The sequence below is a fragment of the Triturus cristatus genome, chromosome 2_1 (genome assembly GCF_964204655.1).
Source record: "Triturus cristatus chromosome 2_1, aTriCri1.1, whole genome shotgun sequence".
Lineage (NCBI taxonomy): Eukaryota > Metazoa > Chordata > Amphibia > Caudata > Salamandridae > Triturus > Triturus cristatus.
In genome coordinates this window covers 567,410,390-567,432,373 of record NC_140581.1, presented here as the reverse complement: position 1 = coordinate 567,432,373, position 21,984 = coordinate 567,410,390, and the positions used below count along the sequence as shown (strand labels likewise).

General features: G+C 46.9%; 1 protein-coding gene across 1 annotated transcript in view; it reads right to left on the bottom strand.

Moving 5' to 3' along the window:
* The window catches only part of ADGRV1 (adhesion G protein-coupled receptor V1), a 1,990,932-nt gene that overhangs the window by 970,250 nt on the left and 998,698 nt on the right, over positions 1-21,984 (bottom strand). Inside the window, exon 66 of the mRNA XM_085632468.1 lies at positions 14,376-14,577. Within this exon, the coding sequence (XP_085488594.1) occupies positions 14,376-14,577 (202 nt within the window). The remainder of the gene's footprint in view (positions 1-14,375; positions 14,578-21,984) is intronic.

The window sequence follows — 21,984 nt, the reverse complement described above, 5'->3', positions numbered from 1 at the left end:
TTTTTGTGTTCATTTAATCTGTCGCACTAACGTTTATCCGTAGCACGCCGCACTCTAGGGCATGATGGCACGTTTTCTTTGACTCGCATACCACGTTTATGACACGTCATTTTTTCATTTGGGCACTCTTTTTTCCGTTTGGGCACTCGTTTTAAGTCGTGTTACTCGTTTTTGTTCCAGTTATCACTAGGCAGCTTTAACACGCGTTTTTCCAGCCTATGGTCCACCCGACACCTCGGCTTTCACTCTATATAAACTGGACCTTTTTGATCACCTGCTCTTTTGCCTATTGCTCACTCGGTTACTCACATTAATCACTTGCAGGAATCTCGACGTCTCATTTTGTCTCTCTTATTTTCCCTAGGAAATTATCCCCTGAAGAAGGGCGGTATCACTGCCAGAAATGCATTGGGGCTAATATTAATGTGTTTAAAACACTATGGACAACTATTAATGAATTTATCAAAACAATGTAATGACCTCATGAAAATAATGAGCATAATCCATTGCACAATATAATAAAAGGAAGTATTGATTGCAATTTTGGATTACTTTGGATTATTTGAGTGAATTTGTCATCTTTGGACCTCTGGTTGTTCACATTGTGGGACACTTCCCAGTGGGGAGGTGCAACTATAAGTATTTATGCAGCACTTCACACAATAATAAAGTGAAAACACATCACAAAAAAATGACGCATCAATCTAGAAAACTAGAGTAAATGTTAATAAATTATTTAAGACCAAAATGACAAAAATCTAATCAGTAGAACAGGAGATATGCAATTTTAAAGATTTAAGTGAAAACAGTGCTTAGAAGCACAAAGAGCCAACTGTGGTTATCTGGTCGAGCCAGACCAGGACAAAGTCACAAGTACAGGCAGACCAAAATAGAGCGCAGGTCGGATGTAGGGACCAGGTTAGGTCAGCTGAAGAAAGTACCTTGAATCTGGGTTGCGGAGCATTGTGAAATCCCATATGGAGAATGAGTTGCACAATGGTGGATCTGAAGGGCTGTGATGAGAGGTCCTGTGTCAAGGATGCATCGCACAGCAGAGATTCCGGGGAGCAGTGGTCCTGCGATGCGAGATCCTGCATGGAGGATATACCATGCAGCTGCGGTTCCTAGGAGTTGCAGGGCTGCGATGTAAGGTCCTGCATCAAGAAGGCATACGGCAGCAGCGATGAGGAGCTGCGAGGATATTCATCATGCAGCATTGGTTCTGCTTGAATGACAGCTGGGCTGGCAGAGCACCTTCAGGTCCTCTTCCAAGGTTCCAGGACTGGGGAGGCACCACTTGTGGGCAAGACTCACGGTAGCGTCCAGATACTGGGTTCAAGGTGCTGGAGCCCTTTGTATCCCTGAGGCTCTTATCAGGAAGCTAGCAAACTAACCCTTGGAGTCGCTCTGGCTGTCCTGGGTTCAAGATGCTCATCCAGTCCATCTCACTCAAGCAGCAGGGCAGCAGATTATCAGTCCTTCTCGCAGGGCAGAATAGCAGTCCTTCTGGGTCTTCCACGGGTCCAGAGGTGTACTGAAGAGTTGGGTCTGAGTGTCCAGTATTTATATTTGGTGCCAGCTTTGAAGTAGGAGAAGGCTCTGGAGGTTTCTACCCTGCAAGTTGTTTGGAGTTTACTGCCTCCTTGCCCTGACCCCAGCTTGACTGGGAGCACAAAAGACTAGTGTCAAACCCTTTGTGAGCCTTTGTGATGCACAAGTGTGGTAGGTGACAACTCCGCCCCCTCATCAGGTCAGAGATGGCCTCTCCTGCCAACACCTACTCCCCTTTGTCTCACTGTCTGGGAGCAATACACAAAGACAACTGCCAGCTACACCTAGTGATGTGGCCCAGGATACAGGCTGCAGGCATTAAATGGTTGGGACAAGAAAATACCTAATTTATAAAAGTGCTATTTTCAGAATTTACCATTAAAGATTGTTTTAAATTACAATTCTTTAGACACCAAACTGTCCACCTGCTTCCAATTGAAAGTTATCACTTATTAAATGAAACAAGGGAACCCGATGATGTCCTATGGGGGATGTAGGCCTTGCAGTAGTGAAAAATAAATTTGCAAGTTTTTAATTACCAGGACATGTAAAACTTAAAAGTAGATGTCCAACTTTTTAAATCGACTGCACCCTGCCCTATGGGATCTTTCGGGCCTACCCTAGTGGTGACATATGTATTAAATAGGAAGTGTTAGGCCTGGCAAGAGATTTATCTTGCCAGGCCGAGATGGCAGTTTAAAACTTCACTCACATGCTGTAATGGCAGCCCTGAGACATGTTTGACAGGCTACTTGAGTGGGTGGCATAATTAGTGTTGCAGGGCCACTAGTCATATTTAATTTACAGGCCCGGAGTACATATAGTATCACTTTACTAGAAAAGTATATGTAAATTAAATGTAAAAATTGGGTTTAAGTCAATGTTATAGAATGAGCACACGCACTTTAGCACTGGTTAACAGTGCACAGAGTCCTAAGACCAACAAAAACGAGATTAGCAAAAGTGGAGGAGCAAGGCAAAAAGCTTGGAGGAAGACAATCCTAAGACTGGTAGGTCTAACAGATACTTAGGTGTTTGGAGGTATGTGTGGTTTCTGAGAAATTGTAATTTAAAATCTTTAATAGTAAAGTCAGATTTTAAGTCACAATTTTTAAAATGCCACTTTTAGAAAGTTGGCATTTTCTGCTCTAGCTATTTAGTGCCTGCTTCCTGTTCCTAGATCACATGACTAGGTTAAAGTGGCAGTTGGCCTTTGTTTATTCCTCCCAGACAGCCACACAATAGAGGGGTTAGGTGTGCCTGGATGGGCCATCTTAGGAAGGATGGAGGAGCGGAGTTGGGAACAGCCCCACTTGCAATTCAATAGGCTGTGCCCAGCTTACCTACAAAGGATTTCACACTAGGCTATTGTGCCTGTAGCTAGGCTGGAGCCAGGGCAGGGAGGCAGGAAATTCCTGGAACTGATGAAAGGAAGGCTTCTCCTACTACAATGAAGGGACCAGATATGAAAAAAGGGACCCTAGGACCCACTCCTCAAATCATTTCTGGACTTGTGGAAGACTCAAAAAAGAACTGCTGTGCTGTTCTACTGCAAGAAGGACTGCCCTTCTGCCCTGCTATTCTGCTGCCTGAGTAAGAAGAACTGGATCTGCGCCTTGAACCCAGGACCACAAGAGTGGCTCCAAGGGCTAGATGGCTAGCCTCCTGATCAGAGCCTCAGGGACAGCAAAGGTGCCAACCATCTTAAACCTGCACCTGGACTCTGCCTTCTGTGAGTACTTACCCCGTAAGTGGTGCCCCTCCAGTCCTGGACCCTTGGAAATGGGGAAAAGGTACTCTGCCAGCCCAACTCTGGTCTCCACCAGAGCCAACACAGCAAGATGAAAACCTGACGCAGTGTGATGCAAACCCAATGCAGCACCGCACGGCTTCTCATCGGAACAGATGGAGTGTAACATGGCCCTGGCAAAAGCCCACATCACAGCCCTCGCAGTTCATCTGAACCACTGCTACACGACGCATCCTATGCGCCAGCCCGCATTGCGGCACTCGCAGCCCATCGGAACCACCCCTGTGCAGGACATCCTCAACACAGACCTTGCAACACTCCGCATCCAGAACTTAAGATACATTTTTCAGTGAGATTCCCCATAGCCGCCTGGACTCCATCATGGTCAGCCTGAATTTGTGACTTTGTCCTAGTCTGGCGCGACCCGATAACTACAGTTGACGCTTTGTGCTTTGTGGCACTATACTTAAATTAAATCTTTGACATTGCATGTCTATGGTTCTACTAATGGGATTTTTGTCTTTTTAGTGTCAAATAATTTATTAAAATTTTATTTTTCTAAATTGGTTGGGGATTTTTCTTGTGCTGTGTTTTTACGTATTACTGTTTGTGTGCTGCATAAATACATCACAGATTGCCTCCAAGTTAAGCCTGGCTGCTATTGTGCCAAACTACCAGAGGGTTAAGCAGATGTTAATAAAGTGACTGTAGTGGTTCACCCAGATGGGGATTGCAGCTCTAGCTTGAGCAGGGTTTGGCCCCCCACAACCAGTAACACAATTTCTCACAGTATCTCTTTATTGGTGGTGTTCCTGGTATGATTAAAATAAATATAAATGGGGTGGGGGTGTTGGGATTTGCCCTACCCTATGTGGGCCATAGGGTCCCAGGCTTTCATCAGGACTTATGCAATATAATGCCCTGGATGGGCCACTTTTATTTAGCAGCACTGCCAAGTACCATGCATCTTAGTGCTGGTGTCCGCATTACACCACTAAAATTTATATAGCACCTTCACACTGTGTATATCCTGAGACATGTTACTGAATAAAAGTAGCCTGCAAGTGGTGCTGGTTATGCACTGCCACGGAACTCACATTAATTATTTTTATTGAATATACAACCAATAGGAATGCAGTTATTACACCATAGCAGCCATACATTTATACAAGCCGAGCAACCAGTACAGTTTACATCATTCAGTATTAAACCCAATTTGTCCCCTCAGTCTCATTCTCGTGATCATCAATAGTATTCCTTCCCATGGTGACTCCACTGAGCTGTACAGAGGGGGGCAATGCAGAGTCCACCCCTTTAAGTCCTCCATTTACCCCAAATCTGTTCCCATTTCCTGGGACAACTCCTACCTTTGTATACAGCCCTCGGAGCGATAATGCACCAGTCCATATCTTTCTCCGACTCCTCGAGGGTTGGTGTAATTTGTGCCCCCAATGTCGAGCCACATTACACTATTGTCATCCCCATTGTCACCCATATATGGTCTTTCCAACTCAGATCTGTTGCCTCTCATATGTTTAGGAGACACTATTTTGGTGTGGGTTGTAGGTCCATCCCACACACTTCCGTCATTGTGCAAATGACGGCCTCCCAATACAGGTCTACTCTGGACATTCCCATAGGATATGGTAAAAGCTACCCTGTTGCCCGCATAGTTGCTGACATGTTGAATCAACGTTCCTGCCCTTTTTAACCAATGGAGAGGTAGGATCCATGAAGTATTCTGAGTTGGATCAGTCAGTGCTTTGAGGACATAGCCACTTCTTTAGGAGAAGCAATGGCTTTCTGCCAGTCTTCGTCCTTTAGTTCCCCCAAGTCCCCCTGCCAATGCACCCGGAGCAGTCAGAGGGGGTCAGGAAAGTTATTGATTAGTTTTTGATAGGTCAGGGAGATCACTCGGCAATCCATGAGATCAGTTAGAAGCCTGTCCTCCAGTGGGGAGGCTTCATGGAGAGTACTTACAGGCGGTATAGCCACCATTTAGGCATGCCTAACCTGTAGATACCTGAAAGTTTCATTGGTGGTCAGATCATATTCCTGCTGTAGGTCTGCAAATGGGACAGCCCCTCCCCTATTCAACAGATCTCCCACTTTTGAGATTCCTATGATGTCCCACTTGTCAAATCCTGGGCATTTACTTAATTGCCCCAGCCTTTCTGTATCCCAGAGTTGTGTAGCTTGGGTCACTCTATTATGCCATCCCAGCCTCTTGTGTACTAAATCGCAGAGTGTGATGGTGTGTTCAGTTAGGCCCGTGAGATAGCTGCACCTGAGGTTAGTGTATAGTGCCCACATGTAGCCCCCTGGGCCCAGAAGGCGTCTGTCCATTCTAAAGACCGGTTCGTTTTGTGCCCGGTGTACCCATTGGTTGATGACCGCCAATTGGGCTCCCCAGTAAGATGTCTGGTAATGAAATTCCCCCATTATGTCACCCTCTCACCATCTTCGGCATAGCTATGCGTGGTGGTTTTCCATCACAGAGCAGGGTTCGTACCTCACTATCTTTAGCTCTGAAGTAGGACTGTTGAACCGCATATGGCATGTTTTGTACGGTGTACAGAAATCGCGAGAGCGCCATCATTTTGAATAATGCTGCACGTCCTAATGAGGAGAGCGGCAGTGATCTCCAATGTCGTACATCACTCCGGAGTCGCGTCAGGCGAAACCTGAAGGTAATGGGTGTAGAACAAGTCTGGGTTAGTTGTCACAAATATCCCGAGATAGCAGAAACCCTCTGCCACAATCGCCGCCTTGCACACTGTTGGTAAGATCGGGGCGGGCCATGTAATATGTACGTTGTGGATCTAGAGCAGTTTATGGTGTAGTCTGTCCAGGCAATTTACATCTGTCTTGGGGGGACTTACTCATTGATATGGTAACTGTTGACTTGGCACAGATAGTTGGAGGAACCATTATTTCAGCACAAGGCATTGTGCTCTCTGGTGGGACATGGCCTCTCCGGGAGACAGATCGGTGTGTGGCACTGCCAGGGTCATCCTGCAGGCAGCTTATCAGGGAAGTCCAATTTAAAAAAAATAAACAGCAAGCGCCAGGTCCAGGCCCATATGGATCTGGTGCTTCTGCTTTTTTTCCGGGCAAGCTCACTGCTGCAGGCCGCAGTACTATGGGAACTATTAAGATTATTGAGTTTCCCAACGGACTGCACTCACACAGAGGGCTGGCTAATTGGTGATGCAGGTGGTCAGGGCAAGCAGCGCCGGAGGACAAAGGATTCCCAGTGATTGGGAATAACAGGCAGTCCTGGCTGCTTCTCAACTGCACCCACCAGTGGTCTTGCTCTCTGCAGGACAAAGGGGCCTTTTCCCACTCCTCTTCCCACACAACACGACTCGAGCTTGACAAAAATCCAAACTTGGATACTGTAATGTTGCTTCACTGTTAGGCCTGCTTTAGATTAACGGCACAGCCGACACACAAGTTACGGTGGTGGCCAGCTCGAGACTGACCCACGCCCAGAGCCCTGGGCTTTTTATTGGTATTGACACGTGGTCTCGACATCCGTCGAGCCCACTTTATGTGGTGTATTCAGAGGGGTGATGAACTGTGACACCACCCCCTTCCACTGCGAGAGACGTGGACCATTCCACGGTCTCTCGCGACATTACATTCCTCCTTTACCAGGAGACACAAATGAGATGAACACAGTCTCGAGAATATAAACATAAACTTTCAGTCCAGACCACTAAAGATCGGTCGAAACATAATAAGATGGAACAGTCTTACTTGGACTCTCTTCACAGCTGTTCACCATGGCTGCGACCCGACCACCGGTCGCCGACTAGCCGTTGGTCACATAGTCCTAATACTTCTGGGATGGCTTAGGACAGGGCCGAAGGTGGTACCTGCTCTGACTGCTCCGCAGCTGCGAGTCTGGTGGCTGGTCAACTGGATCGCGGATGGAGGTTGGGCTTCGGTCACCACCAGACTCTTGGTCCTGGATTGACGTGGGTGGCTGGTCAATGGAAATGTCCACGGTGTCTGATCGCCCAGGTCCAGTCGCTCCACTGCTAGGAGTTGCGGGTCCATCTCGGGGCCTTCCGTTACGTCCGGAAGGCTCAGAGGCTTTGCCCTCGTCAGTGGGCGGGACTCTTTTAAAGAAAAACACATTGCGGGTAACTGTCTCTAGTCCTCGCTGGGCAGTCATCGTGGTGCCATTTATGGCTGTGACAGTCCACCGGTGAAGCTCGAACGGTGTACGGAATTTCCCGCCTGGGTGTCGGTCTAGCACGAGCACCTGATCACCCAAAGCAATGGGGCTCTCTCTGGCATGTCTCTTTCGGGACGCCGCTTAGTTGGTCTTCCCTCGCCTGTGGTCTGACAGATTCGGGGGATTCGCCGTTTCCGCCCATACGGGATGATGGGGGATGGTGTCGGTAACAGTTCGGCCGAAACACAGTCGACTTGGGGAGATGCCGGTGGTGCAGTGGGGGGTGAACCGGTACTCCTGGAGAAACTGGTACACCGCCCGTTCTAGGCTGAGTCCTTCGGCTAGCGCAATCTGGATCGTTTTGTTCAGCGTTCGCATTAGCCGTTCTACTTCGCCATTGGCTTGGGGCCACCTCGGTGTTATTTTCCGGTGCTTTATTTTGTGGGAAGCTAGGTACTCGGCTATCTCGGCACTGGTGAACGGCGGCCCATTGTCAGTGCGGAGTTCACCGAAGAGTCCATGGGTGGCTGCTACCTTTTCCAATTTGGGGATGACTTATGCGGCGGACGTTGAGGCTACGAACTCAACTTCTGGATACCTGGAAAAATCATCAACAATCACAAGCATGTGCTTTCCCCCTGGTAAGCTGCCGAAGTCTGCACTTACTCTTTCCCATGGGCCGCTCGGGGCTGCTTCCGTGATGATCGGTGCCGGTTTGCTTGGTAGGCTCGTGGCGAGGAACATGGGACAGTGCTGTATTAATGATTCTATTTAGTGGTCCAGGCCTGGGAACCAGACTTTACTGCGAAGCCGGTTCGCTTGTCTGGTGAGGCTTGCTGGTAGGACAAGGCGTGGGCCACGCAGGAGGCAGCCATCGGCTGACAACGACAGTTCGTGACGGACTTGGTGTAGTGATTTCAACGTTGCTTGGGCTGCCGCCGTCCACAGGGGTGAAGGATTTTGTAGAGGTTGCCAGTCTCCTGAGGAGACTGCTTGTATAGCTATTTGGATGCAGTCGTCGTCTCATGTGGTAGCTACGACTTCTTGCAGCGATATCGGGAGCGGCCCGGACCGCTCGATTACCATCCGCACGTAGTCTTCAGTGGCGGCAGCTTCTGCAGCCTCCGAAGGGGTGGCTGGCCGGGCGTGCCATGACAAAAAGTCAGCTGGGTGCCCGGTCTGTATTCTACCGTCAGCTGGAACTCCTGTAGCTGCAGGATCCACTTCTCAATCCATGGGGGAGGGCGAGACGAGGAGCCTTGGAAGAGTGGAACCAGTGGCTTGTGGTCGGTAATGACCATGAACGGATGGCCGTATAAGTATATGTGAAAATGGCAGCATCCCCAGAGGATCGCTATGGCTTCTCGCTCAATTTGCGAATAACGCTGCTCCATAGTTGTGAGGATCCGGCTCGCATAGGCAACTGGTGCCCATTCACCAAAGTCTTGACGTTGCGCCAGGACAGCGCCGAGGCCTGTGGGGCTGGCGTCGACCACTAGCTGGGAGTCATGGCGTGGATAGAAATAAGCGAGCGTGGTGTCCGCGGACAAGGCGGCTTTCGTCTGCTGGAACGCTTGCTCTTGTTCCAGACCCCAGGTCCAATGGGTGGTGGTTTTTGTGAGTTCTCGTAGTGGGCCTGTCAGATCTGATAGGTTCTTGATGAACCGGCCGCAATATGTCACCATGCCCAAGAAGCTGCGGAATCCCGTTACTGACGTGGGGGCTGGCGCTTCCTGGACATCCTTCAATTTGGTTGGATCGGGCCCGATGCCTTTGTCTGAGAAGCGATATCCGAAGAAACTGATGTCTCGGAGTAGGAACTCGCACTTTTCCCTATGTAGGGTCAATCCGCAGTCTCTGAGGCGTGTGAACAACGCATTGAGGTGGAGGAGGTGATCTCCCAGAGAGGGGGCGTGTACCAAGATGTCATCGCTCACATTGAGCACTCCTTCCAGCCTTTGCAGGATGTCTTGATGATGTTTTGGGAGACTTCGGCTGCGCTGGAGATTCCAAAGTTGAGGCGTTTGTAGCACCAGAGACCTGCATGGGTGGAGAAGGTCGTGATTGGGCGAGAGTCCGGGTGGAGAGGGACTTGATGGTATCCTGATCGGAGATCCATTTTTGAGAACCACTTCGACCCCGCAAGTTCGCCTATGATGTCGTCGACTGTGGGCGTCAGGTGGCGTTCCCGCTTGATGGCGAGGTTCGGGATCCGCATGTCGATGCAGATGCGGACTGCGTCAGGCTGCTTCGGCATCTTCGCGACCACGATGGGGGACTCCCACAGGGTGGGGCCTCGCACCCGTTCAATAATTCCGGCTGCTTCTAAAAGACAGAGTTCTGTCTCGACCTTTGGGCGGAGGTAGAAGGCAATCCTCCTGTGCCTGAGGGCAACTGGGGCCACAGACTTGTCGATGTGCAGGCGGACTGCTGGGCCTTTGAGGCATCCAATCCCATCCAAGAGAGGTGCAAACTCAGATATTAGGCGGTCCAGATCGTGCGCTCGCACTGTGAAGGCAAAGTGGATGAGGCGCAGTTCCTGTCCGGTGCGGCAGCCGAGCAAGAAGCCTGACTCTTCTCTGGAGACATAGATTTTGGATGGCTGATGAATGCCATTGTGGGAGAGATCAGCTTGGAATACTCCGCACATTCTGAGTGGGGTGTGGGTCCCGAAGGCGTACACCTGGACGTTGGTGCTGCGGAGAGCCGGTGGATTGGGTAGTAGTCTGTAGGCACTGACAGCCATGAGGTTGATCGATGCTCCCGTGTCGATGAGTGTCGCCACTGGATGACCCTGTACGTTGACGGTGCACATGGGCGCTGCTTGCGGGGAGGCGGAGAGAGCGTGTAGCATGTGCACCACGTGCACAGTTGCAGCATCATCTTCGTCCATGTCACCGCTCGAGGAGTCCTCAGGGAGAGGCTCAAGCATCCGCACTTGTCGTGGTGGGCCTTGAGACTTCGAGCAACAGACCTTTGAGAAATGGTTGACCTTTCCGCACGCACTGCAAGTTTTCCCTTGAGCTGGACAGGCGCCGTCATGCAGGAGTGGGCCTCCACACCATCCACAGAGGCGGACCTTGGCGTTTTGTCTGGAGCTTTGGGCCGAGGGTTTCCTGGGTCTTTGTCGCGGACCTCGTGTTTCGGAACGGACAGCGCAGACAGGTTCTTCTTTGACAGCTACCGTGGCCTTGAGCTCCATATGGGCTGCCCTGGCCTTGGACAGTTCTTTGGAGCGCCCAAGGGTCAGGATGTCCTTCATTGGCATGTTGTGTTCCTCGAGAACGCGCTCGCGTAGTTTTGAAGAAGCGCAACCCTGGATGAACTGCGCCTGGACCTCATCATCTTCATCGGGTAGGGTGCACGTGCTTGCTAACTCCTTGAGGCGAGCGTAGAATATGTCGACAGATTCATCCGGGAGCTGTTTCGCCTGGCGGAGTAGAAAACACTTGTAGTCTGGGTTGGGATATGGCTCAAAATGCGCTGTGATGGCGTTGCGCATCGTGACATAGGTCTTTGGGGGTCCAGCTTCGTGGACAGTCTTCGCGATTTTGTGAATGTCCGCACCGCCAAGGTGGAGGAGCATGGACCGTTGCCGTGGGGCCTGTATTTCCGCAGTCTCGAAGAAAGTCTCTAACCGCTCCACCCACTCTTTCCATCGCGCAGCCTGGGAGGGCGGCGGGCCAGTAATGGTGAAGGGCTCCAGCAGTGGCACGGAGGTCATGGTGGTGCAGCGAAGGACGGCTGACGGGATGCAGAAGGTTCACTCAGCCACTGTGGCAGGGCGCAGGGGTGACAACTGCAGACCGAAACGGTGGTGTGGGACCACGTGGTGGCGTGATAGGGTGCCGGTTGGCGTCGGTAGAGCAGGCGACGGCGACCAGGGCCCAGACAGGGGGGGCGCGCAATGGGCGTACGCGCTGCGTTCTTCCAGTACTACCCCACCGCAGGGGTAGCGCAGCCGTGGCCTACACCAGTCCTTGTGCCAGTGCGCAGAGAGACAACGTTCTGGTGAAGCAGCAGACCACTGTGGGAGGCAGAGCATGTAGGTCGGTATAACTGAAGAGGTAGTGTCCCTTGAAGTGTCTGGCGGCTCTCACCGGGTCAAGGCTAGGCAGACCTGCAGGCTCAGGAAAGCAGCAGAGCGGCACACAACCATAGAGGTAGCGCATGGATCACAGGGCAGGGCCACTTAACGCTATCGGCGGTGTTTTTATTGTTTTGATGGTGCGGTACTGCGGAAGGGCCAGAGGGGGCACCAGACGTTGCAGGCACTCACGCGGGGTAGATGGGTGTGCGCGCCCACGCTCTCTTCTGTGCTTCGTGCTCCAGGCGAGCACCGACAGACCGGCGGGGTGCTCTGGAGGCTGCCGTTGCAGGCAGGGACACGAGGCCGACACCAGCGTTCCTCGGGGCACACCGGAACACCGGCGGGAGCCGCGCGGCAGAGGCGGGCTCATGAGGCAGCTAAGGACAGCACGGTGGGTGAGAGGTAGGACAGCGGCTTGCTGACACCACCTCGTCGCCAATGTAATGTTGCGTCACTGCTAGGCCTGCTTTAGATTAACGGCACAGCCGACACACAAGTTACGGTGGTGGCCAGCTCAAGACTGACCCACGCCCAGAGCCCTGGGCTTTTTATTGGTATTGACACGTGGTCTCAACATCCGTCGAGCCCACTTTATGTGGTGCATTCAGAGGGGTGATGAACTGTAACACCACCCCCTTCCACTGCGAGAGACGTGGACCATTCCATGGTCTCTCGCGACATTACAGATACAACATCAAAATAACGAGCAGGATGAACTGAGTGGGTGCGACCCGCTCCTGGTCTCCGTACGCAGTGCCACTGGCAGCAGGGGTCTCTGATCCGATGAAACCCATGTTTTATAGATTGGATTTTTCTTTAATGAAAGTACCCAACTTCTGTGACAGTAACTTCCCATATGCGGCTTATGCTTGATTCTGTGTCAGCACACTTTCTACTGTGGAGTTCCTCCAGTAAGGGCCTAACAGTTACTTGTTTTTTCTACTGTCCCTGTGAGGGCATGCTGATGAGGGTGGGTGTTTTGGTGGGCACACATGGGCCCGGGGGTATCACTATAGTGTACTGTCCCTCCTGGCCCACAGAAATCAGATTGCACAGGCAGAGTGATTCATTTTTTGTTTTAGAGATGGTTGCTCTGGTCTTTGGCTGGTACTTTCTTTTAAGGTGTGAAATATATGTTAAGAAAACCACACAGTAACAGAAGCGCCACGGCTGCCAGACAGTGACCCACAATGAAAACATTTTGAGTGAGGAGATGCAGTCTGTGACTATCAGTCCACTCGGACACACCCTTGAAGTGCCACCTGCAGCTGCAGTCAGTGCTGCTCCTGGTCAGCCAGGTCAAGAAACATGCAACTCAAGACAAAGCATGCTCTGAATGGTGTAAAGGAACTGGCATTAATGGCCTAGCAGTGTTAAGCATATGCTGCAGAGATCAGACCATGGGAAGCGCATTCTTTTGTGTTAATGTTATGAAACCTCAATGGGTGAAGGCAATCACTGCAGATGATGTGTGTAACCAGAGAGAAACAGAATGTTTTCTTTGTTGGTATAGTGGTGAATAGTGACTACTGTAATCTAGTACTACAAGATGTGCTACAGAATGCAGCACACATAGAAGGAGCAAAAACACGAGAAGAAACAAAAGCATTTCTCCTCATTGCGCCACATTAACACCTCCTTTTGAAAGACGTTTGTTTTTGGCACTGCTCCACTTTTACTAATCCTTGTAAATCTGGAGCAGTGCCAAAACGTCATGGGTGTTGCTGGGAACACCCAGAGCAACACCCATTGCACGCCCCTTTGCCTCAGAAAACTGTGTTGCAGAGGGCCATATTTAAATGGCTTTGTTAGGCCACATTGCGTGGCTTAGCGCGGCCTTGTAAATATGGGCTTTCATAGAGCGCCAACAAAGCATCAAAAAAAAGGATGCTCGGGTATTGCTAGGGGCTTGTAAATATGCCCCTTTGTGTACATTATAAGCAATTGCTAAACCCCCCATTTCAGAGGTTTTGCAGCAATTTCAAGATATATGTATACTTTCTCATTGCTCAAAATGGTGTAATTTTTTATACTTACCCGTTTCCATGCACTTCATTGCTTTTTTTTTACTCGCAAGAAAGTGTCACTTTAAGTGTCACACATTTGGCAATAGAATGTCACTCATAAGTACACTGATACCTTAGGGATTGTCACGCATAAGCAATATGAAAACTTGACAGCGATGTGCAGCATATTGCTCATGACACATACAGGCTGGGTGGGACTTCTGCATCGCTGTGTTCCTCGGAACACCAATATGAAAGGTTTCAATTTACCAAGCGAAGTTATAAAAAAAAGTAGATTAAATATTTCAAGAGTGAAACTGCACCGATCTAGGCACATCAGAATACAATTTTTTTCTGGTTGAAAATGTTTTTACTTTCATCTGTAAAGCTCGTGTATGAAAACAGTGTAGAAAGCGTGTGATAGAAGTGGACTGACACTATATACTGTGGTAGGTGGAAGCAAAATTTGAGTGGAACCGACCAATAGGTGAAGACCAATGGCCAAAGCCCCACTAAGTATGTCTACATGTATGTACTGTTTAAAGATTTGTATTATTTTTTTTAAGGATCTTGGCTAACGCCAGACTGAAAAGACATTTGAAAACACTCACAAACCTCCAGAATCCATTTTGTGACTTCATCATTTTTCTTTGCCGTCTTAAAGTATTTCTTTAACCTATCACTATAAACTTATGTTGTAGCTCTATGAACTAAATAACAATAAAGGAGTCTGGTGCATTTAGAAAATAGCGCATGTGTACAATTTGTGCGTGAAAAGACTGCTATGGTTACCTTTCGTCATCATCCGTGATCGAGACATTAATGAAACTTTGATTCTGGCCATGATGGAATATGACTGAGGCATTACTTAAATTGTAGTCTACTCCTTTGGGAAGTGCAGATATGCTGCGGGATATAAAATCAGCAGTCACGTATCCATAGGTTCCACGGTTTCTCAATACTGGAATCATAATCATTCCAGCATCCTCCTCCACTGAAAAAAAGAGGGACTAAAAGTTAATGTAAGGTAACAGTAAGAAGGAGAATTATCAACATGAGCCATTTATAGACCATCACTTTTTCTTCATGCAAAATACTTCTGTCCAGACATTTAAAGAAAACAGTCTATAAGATGACGCTGTTAAACAGATAAAAACATTGACCTAATTTTTAGACTACCGGGTCTTTAAACAGTCCAACAGGTTAGCAGAAGCTTTGGCCTCCACTCCCTTGGTGAATGACCACTTCCCATAATAAGACATCTCTAACGACGGTCGTCAGAATAACCTAAGGACCGCCCTCAGAATAACCAACGATGCAATGCGATGGTTCCTCTGAAAATTCTTTCAAAAACAATCCACCAAAGTGGCAGTTTTTGAAAAACAAAAAACATAATGGTTCCGCCATGTTTGGATATTTCTCCGTTCGCTTCGAGCTCTATATTTGGTTTCACAAGTCCCACTTTTTAAGGTGAGATCATGTTGTTCTTCTGTGCATGTCCATGAATTAAGTGGAGAGATGCACTATTTATACTGCATTTCCCAGATATAAGTTCCATGTAAGGTGCATCTTTATGCATTTGCTCCTGATGAATGTTTTAATTGTTGTTATTGATTTATCTCCCAAGGCGCTGAGTCAGCAGAATATGTGAACTATCTCAAGTGAGAGGGAAGGTCCTTGAATCATCACGAGCAACCTCTCAAACTTTGCTGAAATACATTATAAAGCAATAATCTGTATTCTAGACTATTTTAAGGAAGGAATACACGAGCGAAAAATGTGCATATTTTGATAAGTTTTCATGTAAACTCTGCAATTAGATATTGTTGACATTGCAACTGCATTCTACTGAGTGCGTGACTGTTTTCATTGCCAAGTTTTAATTTTTAAATCTGTTTTCCACATTGTATTATTCACCACGGAAGGAATGGCAGCTCTGTCATGTTTTTAAGCGGTCCTGGGGAACAATCAGTGGTATGGGATGAATGGAGATTAAGGGGTTGAAGTGTACACTTAAGCTATACGGGAATATATATTGACGATTACACACTTTGCTTTGGGAACCAATGGATATTGTGTTTCGAGTCGATTTATCCAACATTTAGCGTTAGATGATGAAGAAGACTTTGATGAGTATGAAACTAAAATTCATAAGTTATACAAAAGCAATGAAAATAAAAAGAATAACAATCTAGAGGGATACAGATTCAGGGGCAGGGGACAGCCTCCGGGAGATCCATTGAACAACGACATGGATGTGCTAAGGACTCTGGCAGGAATGTGGAATTCTAAGAGTTTTTATGATGAAATGTTGAGAGCTTAGTTGTTACAAAAAAATCAACAACAAAAATGTTCAGGAGAAATTGCTGAAAGCTGAAAATAAAACTTTTCAAAAAGCTATGAAGATAGGGTGGAAATATCCAGACTTTTTATGAATTAATGATGAAAGCCTAGTGGTTACAAAAAAATCAACAACAAAAATGTTCAGGAGAAATTGCTGAAAGCTGAAAATATAACTTAAGCTAGGGTGGAAATACCTCCCGAAGCCTATGGGAAATGTTGCCTGGTGATTCTGTTGTTGTAGGGATTGTCAAAAGTGCGAGGTACAACTGTTGACAAAGGAAAGGAAGGGTTCCGGGGGGGTGGTTATAAAGGAAAAAATGATGCAACTAATTCAAGTTATAGGTGCTTCAGGTGGCAAACAACAGGCAGTGCCCCGTTATTGCACAAATACATTTTAAATGCAACGCAAAGGACATTCAGTGGCATAGCTAGAGATGGTGATTTGCCCCTGGCGGCACTGTTTTTAGGGGTGGCGGAGGTGAGCAAGTCATGTCTGTCGACTAACACTATCCCCCCCCCCGCCCCCCAAAAACAAGTCGGCCGCCAGACCTCCCTCCTGACCTCCCCTCCCCCTTCAGAACAAGTCATCCACCAGTCAGCAAACTTAAGGTTGGCATTAGGTCTAGCTACGCCCCTGAGGACATTATGCCCACATGTGCAACTAAAAAAAGATTGGAATTTCAGGTTGAGAGGGACGTCGCTGTAAGCAAGGTAGAATTTATTCTTCAAATCAGTGATGTGAGGGATAACAAAATGTAACCTTAATTGCACCATTCAGATAAATAGAAGAGATGTGAAATCAAGTGCTTGCGGATTCTGGGACAAGGTACACTTTCAATGGAGAGAACCTCTACCTATGTTTGAAGAGATGAAGTTAAAAACAACCCAATATAAAAACTAATTGCATATGGTAATAAACCCAATTTAATGTAAGTGTTAGGGTACTTGGAAGCTATTTTGGAATTTAAGGGGGTGAAATTATGGGTAAAAGTATATGATGCCAAAGATGGGTATTGTTTGCAGGGTTATGGGGATGTGTTTACGGGTGGTTTGGAATTGGTGAAGAGTTTTGCGCATAATGTAATTTTGAAAGAAAGAGAAATTCTCAAGTCACACAAGGTGTGGAAAGTACCCTTTATTAATGTAACCCTTGCAGTAGGAACTTTTTAATGAGGAACGGATGAAAAGTATTGAAGTATCTGAATGAATGCCGGTGGTTTTGTGTGGGTGAAACCCCAATCTGTATATATACGGCTCTTTCTTGAATTATGTAATTCAAACACCCAGATTAAGTGGACAGACACACCTTGCCTAATACTGGTGTGATATGATGGCACTAAAGGGAACCGAAGCATTTTTCAAACCTTATTTGCCATCAGAATATCATCAAATTATGCTACACCCTGAGATTCAGACCACTTACATTGTTTATCACACCTGAAGGAGTGTATGGGTATAAAGGCTTGCATCAGCAGCTGCTGCATTCCAGCTGCAAAACATTATTTGTTCAGAAGTCTTGCCAGTGTGAGTGTAGTTTCACGATAATATCTTGAATTTTTACACAAACTTGGTGGACCTGACATTGCAATAAATAAATACTGTATTTCAGAGGAAACATTGGATGATCATTAAGCGAAAAATGTGTCAAATTGGAGTTGATTGTGTAGATTATCTTGGACATAGAGTGGACATAAATTGAACTTTTGCTAAGTTAATTTAATGAAGGCCACTTGTGTTAATTTCTCGGGTTAGCTGAATATTATTTTTGCTTTATCTCCACGTTTGCGGGGATATGCGATCAAAACAACAAAGCTGATGAAGAAAAATGAAAAGGCCAATGAGTGCAAAGGATGTGACCAGGAATGTAAGCAGTTGAAATGAGATATTGCCTCCGAATATGCCTTTAACTCCTTCAGTGCCCATGACGAGATGGTCTCGTCATGGAGCGCGGTTGCGCTGTGCCCATGACGAGACTATCTCGTCATGAACCCCGCCCGCTAATGCAACGCCCGGCACAGGGCAGGGAAAGGGCGGGGCACTGAAGGGGTTAAACCAATTGACACCAATACCAAGAGCATGTTGAGGATTGATTACAGTAATGCCGGATTAGAACCACTTCTTTTACAAGTTGGGGATGGTGTTGAGGTCATTCTTGCTTATGCTTCTGTAACACTGAGAACTGCAGAGAAAAAAAGACTCCACCTTTAGAAAAGAGGCTTTGGTTTACTAGAAGGGAGTGAACTATTTCATCAGGGATTTTCAAGGAGCTCAATTTACCAGGGTGATGCTTAGAACCAAAAGATCATAGACTGTTGGTGGATTTATTTCCCACTGAAGGCGTGGGAAGAGGTACATCAAGGATCAGCTGTTGAGGATGGAGACGAAGCGTACAGGAGCGTCAGTGCGGAAATCTCATGCATGGAAGAAATTTTATCCAGCAACAGTTCCTTGGTTGTAGTTAGGACTAGCTTTAAATTGGCATGAATGCTACCAAAAGAGGCATACGTTTGGCTTTTTTGGTGGCTGGGATCAATTGTTGTGTTGGAAAAAAAAGAAACGTAATCCTTGTGCAATGAGTGATCGATCTCAATGATAATTAATTATCATCCAATGGTGTTTGAGTTGTATATTTCTAGACCCTACTGCACACTGGGAAACTCAGCTAAGTTTGCTCTTCTATTGGCAGAAAGTTTTTACAGTTAGTCCGAGCTTAAATTTGTTGGCCAGACAAGTACCTATGAAGTGATTTGTGTTTTAGAGGAGTAGTTTACCAGAGGTTTTCATAATATCGTGATAACAGATGGTAGTGTAGAGTTGTTTTTCTAAATAAATGCAGGAATACTTACATCTCAGCGGATCTAAACAAAGTAAAGCATCAGTGTATTATCTTTAAAGAACTGGATTGGTTCAAAGGTGTAAGAGTCTTCCTAAGATGCCTTGCAGTTGGCAGCCTTTGAAGGAACAGGTTGGAGGGTGAGTGCAATTAAACTGTTGTTGACTCAGAGAACAGCTCTCCATATAGAGAATATAAAGGAATCCCTAAGAACTGAAGCAGGGTAGGAAACCTAGTACCATGCTTTGATTAGAGTAAATAGTGGGATATATTGTCAAGGTAACCTGCAAAGTCAAGACAATGTCTCGAGGAAAATGGAAATATGGAGCTCTGTGAAAGTGCTAAACCACACTCTATGATGTTCACGAGGAATGCGGTGCCAGGTTTGTAATTAGTGATTGGATGAAAGTAAGAAAGTGAAGGATGGTGATGAAGGGGTTGTCCCCATTTGCTCAACTGCATCAGACTGTGAGAGCAAATGGATATACTGGTACATGATGTGAGGGTGATGCTTAGAACCAAAAGAAGATGTTGAAATTGTCTGAATGTTTGTTTTGGAGGAGAAGTGAGATGAAACAATTTTTAGTGATGATGTTTTTCCTTGAAAAAACATGGAGAAGTTTGAGAACTCATAAAAGACCATTTTTGATTATGTATGTCCAGACATAATATAGTATCTTGTTTTCGTTAGGAAAAGTGCAATAATCTTTATTTGGCATGATGTGTTGTACATACTTAATGTTTTCTTTGTTCTCAGGAAGTTTATTCCCACATGAAATTTGTTTTGTATCTTCTTTAATATATGTTGATACTTTCGTTTTTATGGAACTTAAATGTGTGGCATCCCATTTTGGTATGTACCTACAGCGTGAAATGTAACACGCTCTACCAGAATAGGTTATTACTGGTCCAAGATTCTAAATTTGCTATTTATACAGTTATAGTTAATGTGCTATCTAGTTACTGGTCTCTGCTTCATTTCAGTCATCTCAAGAGAATCAGGTCATGAAAGGCAATGAGCGCATAGTCGAAGAATAGCTGCACAGGAAAGACAGCAATATGTGGATGTGGTCAGAGCAGGGAGTGTATTTCAAGATAGTCAATGATGTCAGGAACGGGCTTTCAGCAGAAGCAGTGGAGACAAAACTTAAATGCTGCTGGTGGACGTGCAGCGCTGCTTGCGCCACCCACCGAAGTAGCCTTTCAAATCTGTCTCAGGACTCCGCCACTACAGGACCTGCTCACGCAGTTTACTGCTGCCGTGACGTGGCATATAAAGTAGTTCCCACGTCTGCAACTCTCCTTTTACTACATATCAGTCACCCCTAAGGTAGGCCCTAGCTAGCCCTATGGACAGGGTGCGGGGTAGGTAAAAGGTAAGACATATGCCTTAACCGTGGGGTATGTCCTGGTAGTGACAAACAGCCTATTTGGTTTCTCACTGCTGTGAGGCTGCCCTCTCATAGGTTTGCATTGAGGATTCCCTGATATGTGCTTCAGTGGGAATTCCTGACATGAGAGGGGTGGCACGACCATGTGTGTCGTATGTTTGGAATAGCTGTGACAAATCCTGCTTATTAGTGAAAGCAGATTTATTGTTACTATTTTAGAAATGCCACTTTTAGAAGTGGGCATTTCTGTGTGTTATGTGTCTTTGTACCTGCAAGGATGTGTCTTGACCGTCTCGTTCTGACTGACAGGGAAGAGCGGGTGTGCATTTACTCCAGCCTGTCCCTGCGGGGGTTGAGGTGTGTCCTGCCCTGCCTGGGTTACTCAGCGCTAGGCTGAATAGACCTTGGCTGAGTTTAGGGTAGCGGGAGGAGTTTTCCCTTGCCCCTGAATTACGATAGAGGTTAACAATTGGATTACATCATGATGGGGGAAGGCTTTGGGAGAAACTAAGAGACAACACAGATTCCAGCAGAGTAATAGTACTACACAGTAATATGCATTCCATCACAGGAATGGCATGCCATCAGAGTAGCAGTGTAGTATAGTAACACAGTATTAGTTTTGGTGATGTTGATGTCTGGGGCCGTGTTTTATGCAGTAGCAGCTCCTGCAGGTAAGCGCGGTGGGCGCAGGAGGGAGTCGACAGATGACAGAATACAATATATTTATTTTTTATTTATCCTATTCCATCCCACTGCGCTTACCTGTAGGAGCTGAAACTGGTTTTATGTCCTGAAACAAAAGGTGTAAACTCCAGGGCCTCTGGATCTCTGTTTGAATCCTCTGCTACCCCTGTAATGCCCCCAATCCTAATGTTGAGGTTTGAACTTATATGTTTAGTTTTTAATAATTTTAGGCCTTGGGTGAATTTATTAGAATGTTGCAGTTTCTAAAAATGTAGAACGATCCGTCCCCTTCGCGTGATGTGACTTCCTGTCATATCGCTGCTCTTTCCCCTGGTTTTTCCTGAATGGCTGTAAGGGTGTTTAGGTCTAGTTGTCAATGGGGATTTTCAGCGCCAGTTTGGATATTGTTTATTTCTGATAATCCACTTGGTACTTTAGACCACTTTCTGACCCAGTTTCCAAGATGAACTCAAAAGCAGAGCCAGCAATCGAGGTTAAAAAATAACAATACGTTGATCTCAACGACAGTACAATCCTACATCCAGCATGACTCATTGCAACCGAACTATAAAGTGAGAAACAAATTATGATGCACTAGCCAGATGTTACACCTGGCATCTTTGGCATGGTTACCCCTGACTTTTTGCCTCTACGTCCTGTATTTTTGATGCTATGCTGGATTTCGTTTTTGCTGGTTTAGATGCTTTGGGCACTTTGCCACTGCTGATCAGTGTCAAAGTGCAAGTGCTCCATAGGTAAATTGTTATATTGATTGGTTATCCATGATTGGTATATTTGTTTCACCTGTTAGCCCCTAGTAAAGTGCACTGAGTGTGCCAGGGCTGGTGATTCAAATGCTACTAGTGGGCTGCAGCACTGATTGTGCCACCCACAGGAGTAGCGCTAAAATGATGTCTTAGGCCTGCTCGCAGTGCCTATGTGCAGTCCAGGACTGCCATGTCGACCTGGCCAGTGCAACCACTGACCAGGCCTTATCCTTCCCTTTCTGTACATGTCAGGCATCCCTATGGTGGCCCTAGGTACCCCCCTGGGCTGGGTGCAGTGTATCTGAAAGGTAGGGCATGTACTGAGGTGTGTAACATGCCCTGGTAGTGAATTACAGCCATTTTCGTTTTTCACTGCTGAG